The sequence below is a fragment of the Aythya marila genome (genome assembly GCF_965140915.1).
Source record: "Aythya marila genome assembly, chromosome: 15".
Lineage (NCBI taxonomy): Eukaryota > Metazoa > Chordata > Aves > Anseriformes > Anatidae > Aythya > Aythya marila.
The window spans coordinates 10,026,937-10,044,857 of NC_139056.1; the positions used below are offsets into that span (position 1 = coordinate 10,026,937).

General features: G+C 36.3%; 1 protein-coding gene across 5 annotated transcripts; it reads left to right on the forward strand.

Moving 5' to 3' along the window:
* Nucleotides 1-115: 115 nt before the first annotated feature.
* Nucleotides 116-17,886, forward strand: LOC309883817 (transmembrane protein 180-like). Of its 5 annotated transcripts, none has more exons than XM_082772199.1 (8): nucleotides 1,221-1,390; nucleotides 2,019-2,112; nucleotides 3,402-3,581; nucleotides 4,339-5,073; nucleotides 7,353-7,507; nucleotides 9,003-9,086; nucleotides 10,083-10,226; nucleotides 16,829-17,886. In XM_082772199.1, exons 3-8 carry the CDS (start codon nucleotides 3,429-3,431, stop codon nucleotides 16,956-16,958), a joined length of 1,401 nt encoding a protein of 466 aa, XP_082628325.1. In that variant the 5' UTR covers nucleotides 1,221-1,390; nucleotides 2,019-2,112; nucleotides 3,402-3,428; the 3' UTR covers nucleotides 16,959-17,886. The 5 variants fall into 5 exon arrangements, with proteins under 5 accessions (XP_082628326.1, XP_082628327.1, XP_082628325.1 ...); XM_082772202.1 differs by having other exon boundaries at nucleotides 3,406-3,581; XM_082772200.1 differs by lacking the exons at nucleotides 1,221-1,390; nucleotides 2,019-2,112 and adding an exon at nucleotides 116-128.
* Nucleotides 17,887-17,921: the final 35 nt, after the last annotated feature.

The following is a 17,921-nucleotide window of genomic DNA, read 5'->3' on the forward strand; positions in this document are numbered from 1 at the left end:
CCGATGGAAAGGAGCTCCAACCAATCACCGCGCCGATCCGCGGCGGGGAGCCAATGGCAGAGAAGGAAAGGTTGGCCCGGCTTAATGTGGCCCCGCCCCGGCAGGCGGTGGCGGCGCAGGGGGAGGAGGTGGGTCGGGCAGGGCAGGGCGGGGGGCTGAGGGGAGCGCGGCGGGGGCCGGGCCCTGTGGGGGCTCCCCGCGGCTGAGGCGGGGCTGGGCGCGGGGAGAAGCCGCGGCTCCTGGGGAGCGCCCCCCGGCTCGGCAGCCCCCGCGGGGCGCTGAGGGAGCAGCTCGTGAGGTGGGGCGGGGCGCGGACCCCCGGCTCCCCTCAGCGGCGGTGGGCACGGGGCGGGCCCGGGGGTGGCTCCGGCGGCCTCCTGCCCTGTGAGGGACGGGAGCCGGGGCTGGGGCTGCTGAGGAGGAAGCTCCGCGTGCCCGCTTCTCGCAGGCCGGCGCCCCCGGGCAGCGCCCCCTCAGTCCGTCAGGAGCTGCGCGGGCTCGAAGGCGCTGCCGGTGCCTCCTGCGCCGGGTGCTTTCTGCTCTCATCCGCCCTCAGCAGCCTGTCCCCTCGGCAGTACCCCTCAGGACTAGGAAGGGTTTAATCTGAGCCCTGCCCTCATGGGGCTGAGGACGAGGAAGGTGTTTGTGACTATCAGGGCTACGAGCACCACACGGCAGTGCGGGACCCAGCGGGGCCTGCTGCCACCCCGTGTGGTCCAGCCAAAGCTCGTTACCACTGGGGAATTCACTTTTCTTCTCCAAGTTTGTGCTCTAGCTGCTTCTAGAGGTCATCACCCAGCCCTGGGAGAGCTGCGAGTAACACCATGCTGCGTCTCGCTGCTTTAAACAGCCTCTTCTCTTGGCTCGTCTGTATTAACGTGGTTGCAACCACGAGGCATTTCTGCAGCTGATTGCCTTCTGTGAGTCACAAAATGTCAACACCTGTGCTTTAATGTGCTCAGTGTAAAGGCTGACTCTTAGGAAGGGGGGGGTACTCACGCATGATTTCATTGTTGTACAATTAAAGAGCACATCTTTTGGGAAAGGAAGTGTGGTACCTCAACTTCTAATTGAACCTATTTCATAAACAAGGTACAGGAGCAGATGTACCAATTAGTGTAAAGAGTTGTGTCAGATCCTGTGTATTATAATTAGTCATGACATCGAAGGCCTGGTTGCACATTGTTAGAAGGTTTTTGTAGAAGAAATGCTTTCAATTTTTCTGAAGCTAAGGGAACCATTTTTCTATTTATGTGTAGGAAGGAACTGAGTCAAGTATGATTTGAGAAATGAATGTTAATGTCAAGCATGCTTATTCCTGGTGCCTGTGGAATTTGAGGGAGAGAAGAGGCCTCTGGTTTTCCATTTGAAAACCCAGACGGGGTTGCAGGTGAAATATCTACCTTTCCAATGATACCTTCTACATAAATCACTTTGTTAAGTACATTTGTGAAGGCTTGAACACACATTTCTTCTTAAAAAAAAAAAAAAAATGTGATGCTTATCAATAACACACTTACTATAATGTCTTTCACAATTTTAATACCTATCTTTTTAAAAACAAACATTCCAGATTCCATTTTTTCAATAACCTTATTCCATTTAAGATTTCTCAGTTTATGAAACCAAATGTGTTACAAAGATGAAAAATTTCATCACGTGGAAATGAAAGAGCCTTTGCAGCCATAGCTCTCTGAAAAATAAATTTGAAAATACTCATGCTCAAATATCTAAAAATTCAGTCATATTCTCATAAATAAATTGTCTTTATAAAGAAAAAACTTAGTTCAAGTTGTTTGTCAGCTTGATTTTTTTTCTTACCTGTCAAGAGAAGTTATCTTCTCTTTGCATATAGATTCATGTGTGAGCACCTTAAAGATATGCACAAAAATGTAACCAACCACCTTTTATGTGCTCTGTAAGTAGTTCACTTTCTGTGTTTGGGAGGGGATGGAAAAACTGCTTTTCCACCCTCTGAGCCAGAATAGATGCTTCTCCAGCCTCTACTTGATTTGCAGCTTTTGTCTGGCCTCACCTGGTGATCAGGAGGTTACCATCTGCCCTCACAGCAGCCTGTCCTCTGCCACTTTGTGAACCACAGGAAGCAAGAAGGTTGGAAACCACCTTGCTTTAAATTTCCTGTGTCTTTCATGGTTGTGATCATTGATATGATGAGTTCAGGGAGTTGCTTGTAGATGTGCTTATCAAGCATATTTTCAAACCAAGCAGATACTCAAACTGTGTATTTTGATGGATATTTGAAAATTGCATTTAGGTTAAAATTGTAAATATAATGCAGAGGAGCAAAATGTGGGCTATTGACAGCAGGTTGTGAAGCTCTGGAGTTAGTGTGCATAAGGCTGAAATGTGAACCTGAAGTATCTCCAAATTACTGGCAGACAGTATCTTTCAAATAGATGTAAAGAATACTAAAGACTCAGTTAAAAAGAGGTAACTGGTAGAAGTATTTTTGTATTGGGATCATAGAACTGAATCTGGTCAAGAACCATAAATGTAATCATTACTTTAGAAGGCTGAGGTTTCCTGAAGATAGCTATTTTTCATGGGATAGATTACACCAAACATACTTCAGTTAATTGCTAGATACGTGGAAAAAGTCAGCATCTTAAAAATGTTGGCTGAAGATCTGTTTGATATATTACAGAACTATATTAAAGTATCTCTGTTACTAGGAAATACTTTAAGTGCTGTATTGCCCTATACCAGTTACTTTCAGGATTTTGTTTACATGTGGTCTCTTCTAGTAGGAAAATGTTTAAACTGTTAAAAAGTGTTTTAATGGTTTTATGGCTTCTGTTCATATCTCATTTGTTTATTAGTTAAAAGCACTGCTTCCATGCTTGTTAGCTATTGACATTTAAAGATGCAAAAACAAAACTATACTTGTTTTGAAAGAAATACTCATCTAAGTGTATGCTGCATTTGACATTCATAGGTATGGAATACGTAGGGTTATGAATTGAGTCACTTCATTCCTACACAGCTTCATAATTCTAAAACTACGTAGCTAGCAAGAAAGATCTAAAATTTATGCAATTACTTGAACCTCTACACAAGCATTAGTGTTCGCAATAGCAGATTTTCATGCACCAGTTTGGAAAGGATTCTTTTCAATTTCTGTCTACTTGTTCTATTGATTTGTAAGCATTGATTAGATTTAGAAATGTCACTGACTTCTTAGTATTTTGTACCTATTCAGTTTTGTGCTCAGTGTCTTATAACTCAATAAAATGTGTTGCTAATTTTAGAAGAAAAAGTGAGGATGGGGAAGTTTTCCTATAAGAGTCCATCCCTACACCTCTGAAACAAACCAATCTCCCATAGCATTTTATTTAGAAAATTATTTTACCAACTTTTGTAATTTTTTTTTGTAACTTGAGGAAGAAGAGATTCGTACAATTTGGAAGATGAAGTTTGTTTTGGGAATTCAACCTAACGCACTGGCATACTCCATGACTACATTAGGTGCAGGAATGATGAACAGTATCTTTAATTTCTACTACGTTAAGCTTTTCCTAAACCGATACAAAATTTCAGAAGTAGCGTTTCATCAAGCACAGGTATTGTACAATGGAATATTTTGATTACCATTGTGTATTATGTGTCTGTGTTATAACAAAGTGTTGTTGTTGTTGTTGTTGTTGTTGTTTTTTAATGAATTTCTTTTGAATGCATTGCAGATCGTTATAAGGTACATTAACTTTAAATTTAGTTAATTTATATACAAGTGAAAATACACATAAAACCCATTAGTTACAGTCTTTAGACTAAAAGACTCCAAACTTCAATTGCTGGAAAGATTTTTACCTTTGATAGTTTCACTTAATGTTTTAAACTAATCTTGCACCTTAGCTCCATAGATATCCTTAACTTTAGTGCTTTCCATTGAGGTATTCAGGTACTTAAATACTGCCCTTATTCTGCAAGTCATTATCCAGGTGTCCAACTCTTGTTGTAAATAGACTCCTGAATGTAATAGGCCAGCTCATGCAGTGAATTATTTGCTGTGAGAGGTTGCAAGATACGTCCCGGGTATAAAAGTGTTTGAAGGAGTGAAGTCTAAGAGGTGCAGGTTCACTTGTTGTTTATACCTGCCTACTTACTCATTTTGGTTTCTTTCAAAAATTAATGTAAATCTCTAAATACCTTTAAGAATTTGGTCCCAAGTTTGGTTTTGACCTTTCATCTTTTTTTATTCCTTTAATAGAAATTAATGTTAAATAAATACTGTGTGTATTACTTCAGGGTTTGTATAACCTCTGCAGGAAAATCACACCAATGATAAATTCTGTTGTGTTTCTTGCTTGTTTGCCCCAGGTTGTATTCATGATATGGAATGCCATTAATGATCCTCTTTTCGGATATATCCAAGATAACTCCAATCTCGCATGCTGCTCAAGACGCCAGTTCTCAATTTTATATGGAGCTCCTTTATACGCGTTAGCCTTTTTGCTTCCTTGGTTTCCTTGGAAACATTATGAAGAAGGTGACTGGCTAAGTGGTCTTCACCTTATTGTTGCATTATGTGCTTTTGATGGTTTGCTTACTTTTGTGCTTCTTGCGCAGTGCGCGCTCTTTGCAGAAATTTCAACAAGACATGAAAGTAGGCTTCAGCTTATTAAATACAACCAAGTAGCAACGTTAATCGGATCTACAAGCATTCTCTTTTGTGGTCTAATATCAGATAATATGGAAAATTTTGCCAATTTTCAGGCTTTTGCTGTTTTGGTTGCAGCATTAGCAACAGCTTGTATGTGTTACACAGGCAAGTATAGTACTAGTCAGTATGAACAGCGAGAAGTGCTTACAGAGAATGCTAATCTAGAAAATGGTGATAGAGTTCTCTCCTGGTCCTCTGTAATTTCGTTGACCAAACAGATTATGACAGAGAAAAACTTTTTATTTTTTGTAACTATGAACTTCTTCCAAGTCTTTCACCTAGCATTCTGCAACAATTTTATGATGATCTTTGCGGATAATCTCATTCCTAAGGATGTTCTTTCTTCCTCAATAAGAAGTATCATATATGGAGCTGGCTTTATTTGTCCTCAGGTAGGCAGTATCACTTTCATATTTCAAAATATGAAAATATGGTGTTTTAGTAGTTCTTATTAGATTAAGGTATCTATTTACAGTGTTTGTTGAAAAAATGGTGTCTCCAGCTTAAATGACTGGACATACCAAGAAACAAATCTAGCTCAACAATGCCCTGAAAGAAGAAAGTACCAGTAGGTATGGAAGGTTTACCAGAGAAAGGACAAGCAGGCAGACTGGTAGAAAACCACTTTACAAGTATGTGAAATGTGAATATGCAAGGAATTAATGTTTTGTGGCCTACATGATTTGTAATGCCCAAGTATAAAGGAATGAAAAGCACGCTCAAGATAAAAAGTTGCTAAAAGCAAAATCTATATAATTCTTAATTATTTTGTCTTTGTTTTTGATTTGTAATATATGATGAAAGAGTAATCTCTTCTTCAGGAAGTTTCTGAGATAAACTGCACAAAACACTGGAAAAATTAATTAGGTATTAAAAGCATTGTTGAAATATATGAAAGCAAACAAAACTCTAAATGGCTTGTTTTGGAGAATAATTCGTTCCCATCTATTTTATTGTTTACTGTCTTGGTCAGCTACATTTACTTGGTATGGAGAAAGATTTCAAGACCCCAGACAGAGATGGTGGGAGGAGCAGCAGACTGTAAAAGAAATGAGAACCCAAACCAGTAATGTGTGAGAGCAAGAAAGCCAGCAAAACTATGTCCCACTGGATGTAAACATACTCGTTTTTCAGTAGGTAGAATCTAAAAGAGGATAACATGGAAGTGCACCTGGAATTCACAGTTCAAAGTCAGTTAGATTTTTTGGCTTTTGCATATATAACATGGAAGTGACTTTTTTTTTCTCCCCCAGATCCTAAACATACCTTTTCTATTCCATAACACTTAAATATAAATCATTTCAACTTTTATCCTTACCACAAGTTTTATAGTTTCTTCTTCTGTAACTCAGATAGGCTATGAACTTCAGAAATAAATCAGAAACTACAGAAGTTAGGAAAGCTTAAATACGCTTACACTCAATATATAGCAGTCACCACTGGTGATACAATCAGCATGACAGTGTGAAACGAACAATCTTTCAGAAAATGCATTTCTCTCTGGTCCCCAGAGACTCTTTGTCTAGGAGGTCACTGAACCATAGAGAGTTTTCTGTGACCTTATTTTTCTCAGGTTTTGTCCCTTTCAGCTCAAGATATAATAAGAGAATTCTCTGGTGGCAATGGCCTGAACTTCACTTACTGGAAAAGCACCCAGCCCTTGTAAAATAAAGCCCCTTCTTATGAACCGTGCTTTGACAGCCTGTGCTCAAACAGACTGCAGCTTCAGTCTCAGGTTCCTTTTAGTAGTGGCTGCAAAGAATAAAATCTGCCTACAAGGGAAAACTTGTTGCTGAAACAAAGGCAAATTTAAATGTAAAGCATCATTATGTTAGCATTTTTTCTTAAAATATGCTGTCTTAAAATATGCAGATAATAAGGAATTTTCTAAATCATAAGTGCTTCCTGAGAGAGGGTTATTTCTAAATTATAGGGAGACAAGGTCATGTTCTTTACAATAGCATCCATTAAATAACATCTTACAATTTCTAGTATAAGCCCATTTATGAAAAAAATGAAAATAGCCTGGAACAAGGAGTATGTTTAGTTTCTTACAATCAGATTTTGTTGCTATACCAACTTTCTAGATTTATTTTACCTCTTTGGTCATTGTTCTAAGTAGAAGACGAGCTTGGAAATTGTATTTGCCATAGTAATTTTTGTCTCGTTGTAGCATCCTGGTCTTATTCGTTGTGTTAAAGAATCCAAATGTGAGAACAAATGTATAAGGAGATTTCCTTCTTGTTCTTCATCTGAATATTACACTGTCCAGGAAAGAGAACTGATCAGCAATTAAAATTCAAGAGGCAAGATGCTTGGTTTACAGTTAACATGCTGCAAAGTTAATTGTTTAAGAAGTATCAGACAAAGATCATGACCATTAATAGTGAGGCAACGTGAGGAAAAGTATTTTCCTCAGAATGTAACAGTTCTTATCTGGCTAGTTTTGAGGGAAAGGAAACCATTCTTACCCAGTAGAGGTAGCATAGAATGATCCAGTAAATATTTTCTTTGTTGAATTCTTATATTTTAATTTGGTTTGTACATTTTATAAAGGCTTTTTCTTCTTTAATGGGTAGTAATGATTTGTTTGTGTCTGTTCTGTTATTTATAGCTCTCCTACTGCTGACTATGTCTTTTCCTCATATATGTGTATATGTTGTCTTTTCAGTGCCTTGTTCTTCTCAGTCACGCTTCATTGAAGAAGTTTGGTTATTACAGAATCATCTTGTTTTCCTTTTACTTTGAAGGAGTAGCTGCTGCTGTCATGTTTTTTCTAGGACCAGAACATTATTATCTTTTGGCATTTTATCTCACAACAAACATGTAAGCAAGTATGTTTCCTTTTTCATAGACACAACTTAAATAATTCTAACAGAGTGGACAGTTGTTTCTAATAGCCTGAAGATTTTGCCACTGCTTTCTTTCTGTTCTATTTCAATCATCAGAAAACTCAAAACTCTGCTAACAACTTCTTTCAGCTTTCATTTTAGTATGCTTCAGCTTTCAATTTCTGCTTTAAAAGAAAAAAAAAAAAGGTTGATCAGTGACTATGGTTTGCAGTCAAAAGCTTCCTTCCATGTGTCTATTTTAACGAGACAAATTCAGATTCAAGGTGAGCAGAACCTCTTGCTGACTACAAAGATTTCAGTAGACGAACTCTTCAGTGAGTGTTTGCTAGGGAAGCCTCAGACCACATTATGTACTGCATGAACACTTGTGTACTGCACTGCAAAATAAGTACCAGTAAGTCAGGTATCTATTAGGTAACCAATACTAAGTTGCATTTTCAATAGCAATGGGGAAGTATGATGCCAGGAAGTAATTCTTTAATTGAGGAAGCACATTAGAATGTTCGCAAAAACTTATTTAGAAATAAAGACCTGTTTGTATCAGAACATTGTTGCAGTTCATTTTTCTCTCTTCATTTTTTATTTCATTGCTTTATTTCTACATGTTCCTACCTTCCTTTTCTACCTTTATTTTCTTTCTTTCTTTCTTTCTTTCTTTTTTTTTTTTTTCCCCCTATTTTCATTTTCATTTTCATTATTTCAGTCATGGGCTACAGTAACAATGAATTGTGTGACTAATAAATTGCATTTCATTACCTGCACACTTTAAATGACGAAGATATATTTGGATTTCCACAGGAAAATCTTAAAATGTACCTAAACACTTTAAAGTGGTAATTGTTCAAAGCCTCTCATAAGTAAAAGATAACCACAGCTAAAATTTAACAAAATGTTGAAGTCCTGATACTTGAATTTATGGTTTCAGTTAGCAGTTTAAGAGTCAGATTTGTGCGTGTACGTATTTAAATGCATATATGCATGCAAAATGTGAATACGTACATAGGAGTGCAGATAAAATCTTTTTACTTTTCTAATTCTTCCACTTTGAAATTCGTCATGCATGTGGTCTTTCCAGTCCTTTCCATGTCTATCTCAGATTTCAAGAGGACATTTTGATTTTTTTGTTCCTATAAGGTGTGTTCTTTTTCTTCATGTCACTTTAAATGACATTTACTGATAATATCAAGCAAGTATTTGTGACTCTTTCCTCCAGTGTCCAGGAAAAAAAGGGTAAAAAAAAGTTAGGTCTGCATATCAATTTCTAATTCTCAATTAAGAACAGACCTACCAATGCTTTCAGAACTTCTTTTTAAACATACATCACCATGTTTTAATGAACATCTCAGTTTTGTGTGTTTGCAGAAATGTCAGTGTAGTTGGGTTCATGTGCTAGAATTAGGCATCAGTAACCATTTTTATTTTGAAAATGTGTGTTTAAAAAGAATCTTAATTATTTTGTCTTTCTTTAGGGTAGTTGTACAAGCTTCATTTAGTTTGTTCAATTTGCCCTTGGCAGATATTGTTGATGCAGATTTAATAAAGCACAAGCGGAGGTATGTCATTCCTAACTGTTTTTCTTGAAATACGCTCTAATTTCTCATGTTACTATTTAGTAAGTTAGATTATATCAATGGAAGGCAGTGAGTGATCATGGGTGCTCGACACAGAAGTACTTTTTGTAAGAACAACGTAGCACAAGTAAAGATAAGAACTTTAATGAAGTTTCCTGCCATTACTTCAGTAGAGCACTTTGAACAGCTTATTGGGTAATTTCTAGTTTTAATTGCACCATCGTATAAGCCAAGTTCTCCAGGTGGCTTTTTTTTTTTTTTTTTTTAGTGTTTGTTAATGTCAGCTTAAATTGAATTATTTTGTAACCCTATACATCTATTGTCACCTTCCTAACATGGAAAAGGAGTTTAGAAAGTTTTACCTATAGTACTTAAAGTGCAAACTTCAAAGTCTGAGTGGTTGCTGTTATCTCTCTGAAATAAAAATTGATAAAACCAGCTGTGAGCTAGCATATGACAACTCATGGGTCTTTTGCACTTTGATAAAAATCCAAGCAACTTCCTGTTGGTTACATCAATGTTTGTATTAGTACAGATTCAATCTTGGTCAAAGGGTATTACAGGACTTCACCCTCAAAGGTGAGAACTGTTGCTTTCACGGATAAAAAAAAAGAATCCTTTTATGGCTTCATGTGTGTAACCTTACATTGTAATTAATTTTCCATGCATTGTTCAGTCTAGCTTAGCTCCAATAATTACTCAGTGTGCAAAAGTTGAATTGTGTGCAAGTCATTTGAGAACTGGGGCCAAGCTGTATATAGCCCAGAGGTGGTTTTTTTTTGTCTTTAATTTCCAAATAAAATGAGATTTCATTATGATAGCTGATCTGTTTGCAATCAATATGTATAAAATATAAAGCTAGCTATTGTGAGTTAACATTTGCATATTAACGGGATTTAGAGAATCATTATTGTAATTGATTCTACATACTAATAACGTGGTGTTGTATGTTTGTTTTTATTTTCTGAAATATTTTAGATCACCACTTTCCTCTATGGTTTTTGGTACCAATGCTTTATTTACCAAGCCTGCCCAATCTTTGGCTCCAATGCTTGTGGTTACCATACTAAATCAATTTGGATATGAGAATTTGAATAATAAAGTTGCTCAGCCTGATCCAAGGTGAGTTCAGAAAGGATGCTTTAAATCACAGAATTTAGAGTGAAATAATCCTGTCATTCAGACAGTAAATGGAAAACTAATCTACCATCAGTTTGCATCAACTGTTCTTCAAAAATATGAGCACTTTAAACATATTTTTCATTTGCTTTCTTTTTATGTATAGAAGTAAAATGTTTTCTAGATTTTTTTTAAAGGAATAAATCCTTTATTAAACAATACATTTAAGCACACCTACCTAATTTTTTGGGGAAAAAGGATACATTTCAGTATTTGACCATCTCCCTTTTCTTTGTGGAAAAATAAGAAAAACAGTTTGAGGTCACCTACTACTTCTTATTAAGATAGATGTAGTCCTGGCTTCCGTGTTTTGTTTATCTCACAAGCCTATTTCCTTGAATATATAATCATAATAGGTTTGCTTTTAGGATATATTTTTTATTTGAGAGAAAGCAGTATAATCACTGGAGGGAGGGGAATTTACCTCAAATAGGAGTATCATTTTGGCTTCTACACTACTTACCATTCTAACGCTAATGATTTCATTGCATCCCCTAGAGACCTTAATATGCAGCATAAAGCTGTGGTTGCTAGTTAGCATGTTGGAAATGCATGGACTTTAAAAGTAAATAAGTAAATTAACAGGGACTCAGTACACTGAAAAGGTCAAACTGTTTATTTATGTCCAACAAAAGGAAATAACAACATATGGAATTATTGAAGTCAGCTCTAAAAAGCAAAAATTAGTCTGATTAGGATTTGTTTGAAAGAACAACATGGATATCCTAAATACTACATAGCTCCTCTACTCAATTCTGATTAGAAAGCTTAAAAAATGCATAGAAGATAATTATTCTATACCAACTTTTGTGGAGATAGCTCTTGAAGGAGAAAAGACTGGTTACGTGTTACCTAAGGCTAAGAGAGTATTTTATATATGAGGAAATTTCTAAAAAAAAATATATGAGGAAAAGCACAACATAAAAGTGCAACAGGTAGTCTTCAGAAAAGTATCTTGACATAAGCAAAGAAGGCTTATGTCTGAGGCTATGCTTGAGAACAGTTGATTTGATTTTAATGCATTCTGTGGATAGTCAGCCAGTGAGATGATGTGATAAGGACGTGAACCTCATTATAATGTCAAATAAGATGAGTGATTTTTGCAGAAGAGTGGTAGGTTGAACTGGATGTTGAATTATGAGAAAGCTTGAATATATTCATCTTGATGATTCGGAGAAATTCAGATTTCAAGCAAGAAAAGTTCAGATCTGTTCCCTTCTAACCAGAGAAACGATCCCTTTGTGAATGGATTTTAAATCACAGTAGTTCTATTTTTTTTTTTCCCAATAAATAGACTCTGGACTATAGCAACAATAAATTTATTGAATATAGAGTTGAAATACTTTGATTACTCAATCTCTAAAACCTGTATTTGGAAGTGAGTCATGTTGAAACTGATTTATGTTGATTTATTTTACTAGTGCAAGGAACAGCTTAAAGGTACAAAGTTGAGATCAGTTAATCAAAAATGCACCCAAAATATTCTGCATATATACCTTGCCCACCCCCTCAAAAAGAATGTCTTAAATATAAAAGAGTCTGCACACATTCTGTATATATCTGTGTTCATGTGCACATTAGACTTGAACTCCAAAATTGACCATCTGAGTCTGATCTTAGTCATTTGACATTTCTTCCAGCTAGCTGACAAATCCTGCAGCCTCTCTGGAGAAGAATTAATAAAAATCTGATATTAAAAAAAAATAATTTCTGGATTGGTCAGTAAGTGCTTTCTTTGTGAGCGGAGTACAGTGTGCACGTCCACAAAGACCAGACTACTGAAGATTGTTTCTCGGGAGTCACTTTGCCCATGGCGATGTACTCTGACCATTGACTGAGCTAAATCACCTATATATATTCAAACTCTGTCAGCTGATCTGTGATTTCAGCCATACATAGGCAGGCAGCTAATACACAATTGTCTCAGGACAGAGTTGTTTTTTGGGGACAAACAGAAACTGAATACAGGAGATCACTTCAAACATGCTCAAATTGTTAACAATATTATAATAAATAAATAACATGTGAATTACATGTAACAAAATGTTATGACCCATGCCAATACAGTCTCAGCTATGTCCTTCCTTCTCCAATGCTGGCAATATCTAGTAGGTGCTCTAAAAAGCCTTAACTTTATTAGATATTAGTGGTAGTGAATTGTGAAGATAACACAGAGAATCCGTATTTTGCATTACTAAAATGTTTGGGCCCTGAATAAATGTGTCTTAAGAGTTTCCAGGAACGTTATTCACTAAGAAAAGAAAAAAGATGCAAAAACCATAAACTAGTCAGCAAAATTTGCTGAATTTTAAATTATTCTTTTTTTTTTTTTTAACTGAAAATTAAAGCCTAACAAAAAAAGTACCAGTACTTAGTTATAGTGAAAATGTTAGCGTGTTACTGTTACAGGTGGGCAGTTCCTTCTTATGTACAGATACTGTCTGTTGCATTAGTTTTGTTCCACATATTCTCTCACAAAGTGGAAGAATCTCAGTAAGATGTATGTGATTCACTGTGGGTTTTGTTTGGTTAGTTTGATTTGTGTTTGTTGTTTTTTGTTTGTTTTTGTCTTTTGCATGTTTTGAATGCTAAAGTTCTATGGAATGAACATAGAAAAGTAATTTCCAGGCGCCTTACTTTTCTTCTCTTTTGGGCTCTAAAGTTTGAACATTGGCTTTTGTATTCTCAGCAAATTTCCAAGCTTTTGCTGGAGTAGGCAGCCTAGCGAGGTGGTGGATGCCCCATGCCTGTTACTGTTCAAGAGGCATTTGGATAATGCCCCTAATTATATGCTTCAACTTCTGGTTAGTCCTGAAGTGGTCAGGCAGTTGGACTTGATGACCTATGTACGTCCCTTCCAACTGAACTATTCTATTCTGTTCTATAAAGCTTTTTCCAGCAATGAGTGTACACTTGACAAATTATGGGAATAACCTTTTTCTGTTTCTTCACTCTTATTTTTGTTTAATAATGTCATTTCATTTTCTCATTTATTGATACATTGCTTATGCAAGACCACGTGGAATGCTGGAGCTCAAACTTTCTGGATGACTTCAACTAAAAAAAGGCAGAAGGGTGTGTCTTTTTCTCCCACGCTTCATTTGTTTTATATATTTTGAAATCATTTTGTTAGCATACTCCCTTCAGAAGTGTCCTTCACAAATATTCTGTCTTTGGTGCTCATCTTGCACTGTATCAGAAGGAAGATGTCAATCAAAAGCTATCTGCTGAGCAAATCATGTCTTCTGACTCTATGTCTCTGGAAAAAGTCTGTAAGATGGCACTACCTCACCTATACCTCATCAGCATTCCAGTAGTGACATTTTGATTTTTCAGCTATGTGATACTATCTATGGCTCTTTGACATTCTTCATGATCAGGGTATTTCATTATTGTTTCAGTAGAGTTAATAAAACTCTATTAGAATACCAGCCAACTGTAAATTGGCAATTTTTAAGCTTGTCTGTTTTTTGTTGCCATTGTGATATTGAACAGTCTGCACACACATATTCTCTGTCTGCATAAGAATAACATTCCTGACCAGCTTATTAGGGCATCTGGCATGCTCTGAGTCAAATTCTTATCCCTGGAGATCTTTTGAGACAATAGTTTGTCATCATCTTGGTGGCTTCAGTTACAGTTGTATTCTGTAGGGCACCCAAGATGGTAAGACAGTGAAACAGTTTTATATGGAGAGTGAAGGCCTAGAAGAAAAGAAGTTTTAGTCTCCCTTCTCGTTTCATCTGGAGCACCTCCAGGCTGATGGTTGAGATTAATCAAAAATGATAAAATGCTTATCACTGGATAGCGATCCCTGTACTGTCATAAACGAGGCATACGGAAGATTGTTCTATTCTTCTTCTGTAATTAAACCCTTGAACTGACCTTTAGCATCACCAAATTCTTACTTACCACTACCTGTATTTACTTCTGCCCCAATGGTATTATCTTCTTAGCCATCAGTATGTCTTCTTCCTTAGGAGAAATCCACTTCTATCTCATTTTTCCCTCTGGTTTTGTAACTCTGAAGTGTGACCTTTCTGCTATGAACTGTGTATTTCTCTTCCAGAAGCGTTCTTGCCATTCAATATATCACACATGTAGTTGGCTGATATATGATACACAATTCTCTGTGTGTTACACATGATTCCATATACACTATACATTAATATACTTATTATACTGCATTTTTAGGGAATGGGGTAGCTACACATAAGTTTTTTGTAGTGGAAGATACCTTAGGAAGTATTTTTAATGTGATAGCTTAAGATTTGAGCAATAGTTTTCAGAATAGAGTGGTCCTGTTTTGTTTTGTTTTGTTTTCTCTTTTGATCCATCATGATAGTAAAATGTTACCTGTCTCATATGGCTTGATATTTTGAAATACTATCGTTTATTTTATATTTCGCTCTGGAAAAGATACCTAGTTTAAAAACTCCCTCTTCTGGAGACTTGCTGCAACTGCAGTTAACTTTTCTTAAACGTGTGCTTTTCAAATTCATTCTTCAGAAGTAAGTTACTTGACAGTAACTCTTCATTATGTAATGGAGGCACTGTGATCTGTTGATGCATTTGTACTGAATTGCTGGACTACATCACGTTCTATTCAGACAGATATTAGGGAGGTCTAGGGGAAGATGCTATGATTTATTCCTTCATGTGCAAGAAATGACCATAGACTTGGAAGTTTTTGATAACCGGTTCAGCTAATGATTATGATGAAATCTGAGCACTGCCCTTGATTTATTCTGGTCCCTTAATGAAATATTTTCCCATTCATTGTTCTCCATACCATAGATACTTTTCGTAAGTTGAGCTTTTACAACACAACAATAGGCATTATTATTTTCTTAAACCAACATTGCTTCACTCAAACCAAATCAGGATTGCATCAGTGAAAGTCAGTAATTTGACAGATGTTCTTTCACGTTTGTCCTTTTTATATAAATGTGGAAGGATTTTAGTACTGAGAACTGCAATCCTCTTCAGTGTGCAGAACAGCCAAAGTACAAACCCCAATGTGCTGTTAATTGCATCTTAGTCCTGTCTGCAACTGCAGATAGGTGAGATAGGTAAGTAGTTTGTCTGTGGCCTCTCTGCTGACACTACTCCTACAGTTAACTATTGGCGGTTGTGATGGTGGTGTGCATGATGTGGGCCCTTGTTTGCTTTAGGTGGACTGAAAATGCAAGTGAATACAGGCCAGTAAATAACATGTAAATAGTTTATTGTTGCTACCAATAAACACTGGCTATGGACCAGTGACTTGCTAGTGAACAGCTTCCATTTATTAAATGCAATTGCCTGAGTGATTAACTCACTTGAAAGCCTGTGGTTTTTTGTTTTCTTATGTAGCATTAATTTATACGGGATTTGAGATAAATTGGGATTGGGATGGGGGCGTGTACATGCATGCGCTCAGTTATATTCGAGATTGTGAGCATTTTTCTGTTAAATACAGTGAAACATGAATTGATTCTTTTGTGATATAAAGAAACTCTTAGATTCCATTCAAAAGCTTACTCAAGTTTATGAGAGTTTTTTCACAGATTTCAGGGGCTTTTTGGATCATGTCTGTAGCTGTTCTGTGAGTCTCCCATCTCACCCTGAATGCTAATTAAAAATAGATAATAAATTGTCTCTTGGAGAGAAAATTAATTTAGGGACTGTTTCTTAGCTTCAGTTGACTTCCCTGATATTTAAGTAATTAGAATCCAATAATTAACAGAATGCCAGTAGATAATGATTCTAGCTACTAGACGAATACCAAAATGTATAATTTGAGATGTCAGAAACCATGCTGTTCAAAGAAGGAGGCTTTTAACTCTCATGTTCTCCTTTCTGATTCGTAGTTGTTGATGCTTTTATTCCTTAAGAAGATTTAGATCAGGAAATACTATTCATCCACAAGAATAAATAAGCATCTGAGTGTTAATTTCACAAGTATTATTTTAGTAGTTTATATAATCTTTTAATCCCTTCTTTTAAAACAATAAGATTAAATTAATCTTTGTATATGAAGCAGCCTATTTATTACACAGTATAGTGAGTTTTGTGCCTTAATCATGACTCCCACCTAGCCCTCAGCAACTATAGTGGTATATTATGTGGATAGCTAGTAGTTCAGATTTTAACGTAAATAAAATAGTTTCATGTTAAAATGTTTGCTTCCAGTACTGCTTTTCTTTATCTTCCAGATCTTTCAGTCTCACTAAACCTTTTCAGATGCTCTGTTTTATAATTGAATTATATTGCTTTAAATTCATTTCTATATTAAATAATACAGATATGTAGTAAAGTAGTTATCTCATTTCCTCCTGGCTATTATGAGAGGAGTAAACAACGTAAAATCTGAATGTAAAATCAGAAAATATAACTGAATACATCTCAGTGATACCTAAGATAATAATTCCCTTATTTAGAATTTATTGTACCCAGTAATTGGTATGTGTATGTAAAGTGAATGCTTAAAAGTAATTTGCTATGAAATGACCATGAAATTATCTTATTCATCTTGAAATCTGTGTTTTCATCTTTTTCACCAGTTTGTTTTTAGGTCTTCACGATGCCATGTTCTATTTGATCTGTCTGGTTCCGCTTTGCATTGCAGTCGTGCAGATCCTGACGTGGACTCGCTTTTCAATCCAGAATAGTCATTTAACTGCTGTACGTTAAATATGTAACAGGTGGTCATTAAAACTTCTGCTGAACTGGACTTGGTATGTTTTAAATGTGAAAAAGCAAAATTGCTTTAAGTAGACTGTTAGACCAAATAATGTTTGAGCCATTTCAATACATTGTGTTCTTCAGTATAGTAGAACATAACGCAGATCACATTCAGCCTTAATGCTGATTCCCTGTACAGAGGATTTTTTGAGTTCAGCTATTTGAATGTGATGTGTTTTATCCGTAATTACTTATTAAAGTAATTTCTGGTATATACTGGTCACTGTTTATCTCCTTTGAAGACTGGATATGGCAGATCAGGTAAAGGAATCCCTGGAATTCAACGATAGTGTATGGTCTTAAGCTTACTGAAAGATGGTGGATTAATTCTGCCATATCTGATAAAATACGAGATCTCTGGGGATAGTCCAGAAAAGCCCAGATAGACATCCCTCAGGGATGGCAGGGAGATGATGAGAAAAACATAGATGGTATCTACCAGACCATTAACAAGACAAATCTGCCAGCTGCTACAGGAAGCACCAAGAATAATTAACTACCCTGTAAAAGTCTATGCAGGACTAAATAAGAAGATTAAAATGGTGTTCAATGAAGTGTTTCAGGTTATGGGAAAAGCTCCATACTTCCTCTTTGGCTTTCCAAGTATCTCTAGTTGGTGGTAGGTAGATGCTGCTTTCTGGCTTTTTGAATGGGAAAATTGTTTTGAGGTACTGTATTGTTAGTAGTTGATACAAAATGTCACTTCATTCTCCTACGAAAGACATCAGCATATGGTTGTAGTAGGGTTGAACTAGTTGGACAAATGTAAACACACATATTAAATCAAACTGCTTGGTAATTTTAGATTGGCAAATTAATTCGCTGTGCTCACAGTTGAAATTAATTTCTGATTAATCCTTACAAAAATCTTTTCAGCTTTTAAATGGATCCTGTGATTTTTATAAAATAAAG

Coding starts and splice junctions, on each gene's coding strand:
- LOC309883817 (XM_082772200.1), top strand. CDS start 3,429: ATGAAGTTTGTTTTGGGAATTCAACCTAACGCACTGGCATACTCCATG. Junction 3,582..4,338: donor TAGCGTTTCATCAAGCACAG/GTATTGTACAAT, acceptor TGTTTGCCCCAG/GTTGTATTCATGATATGGAA. Junction 5,074..7,352: donor CTGGCTTTATTTGTCCTCAG/GTAGGCAGTATC, acceptor TTGTCTTTTCAG/TGCCTTGTTCTTCTCAGTCA.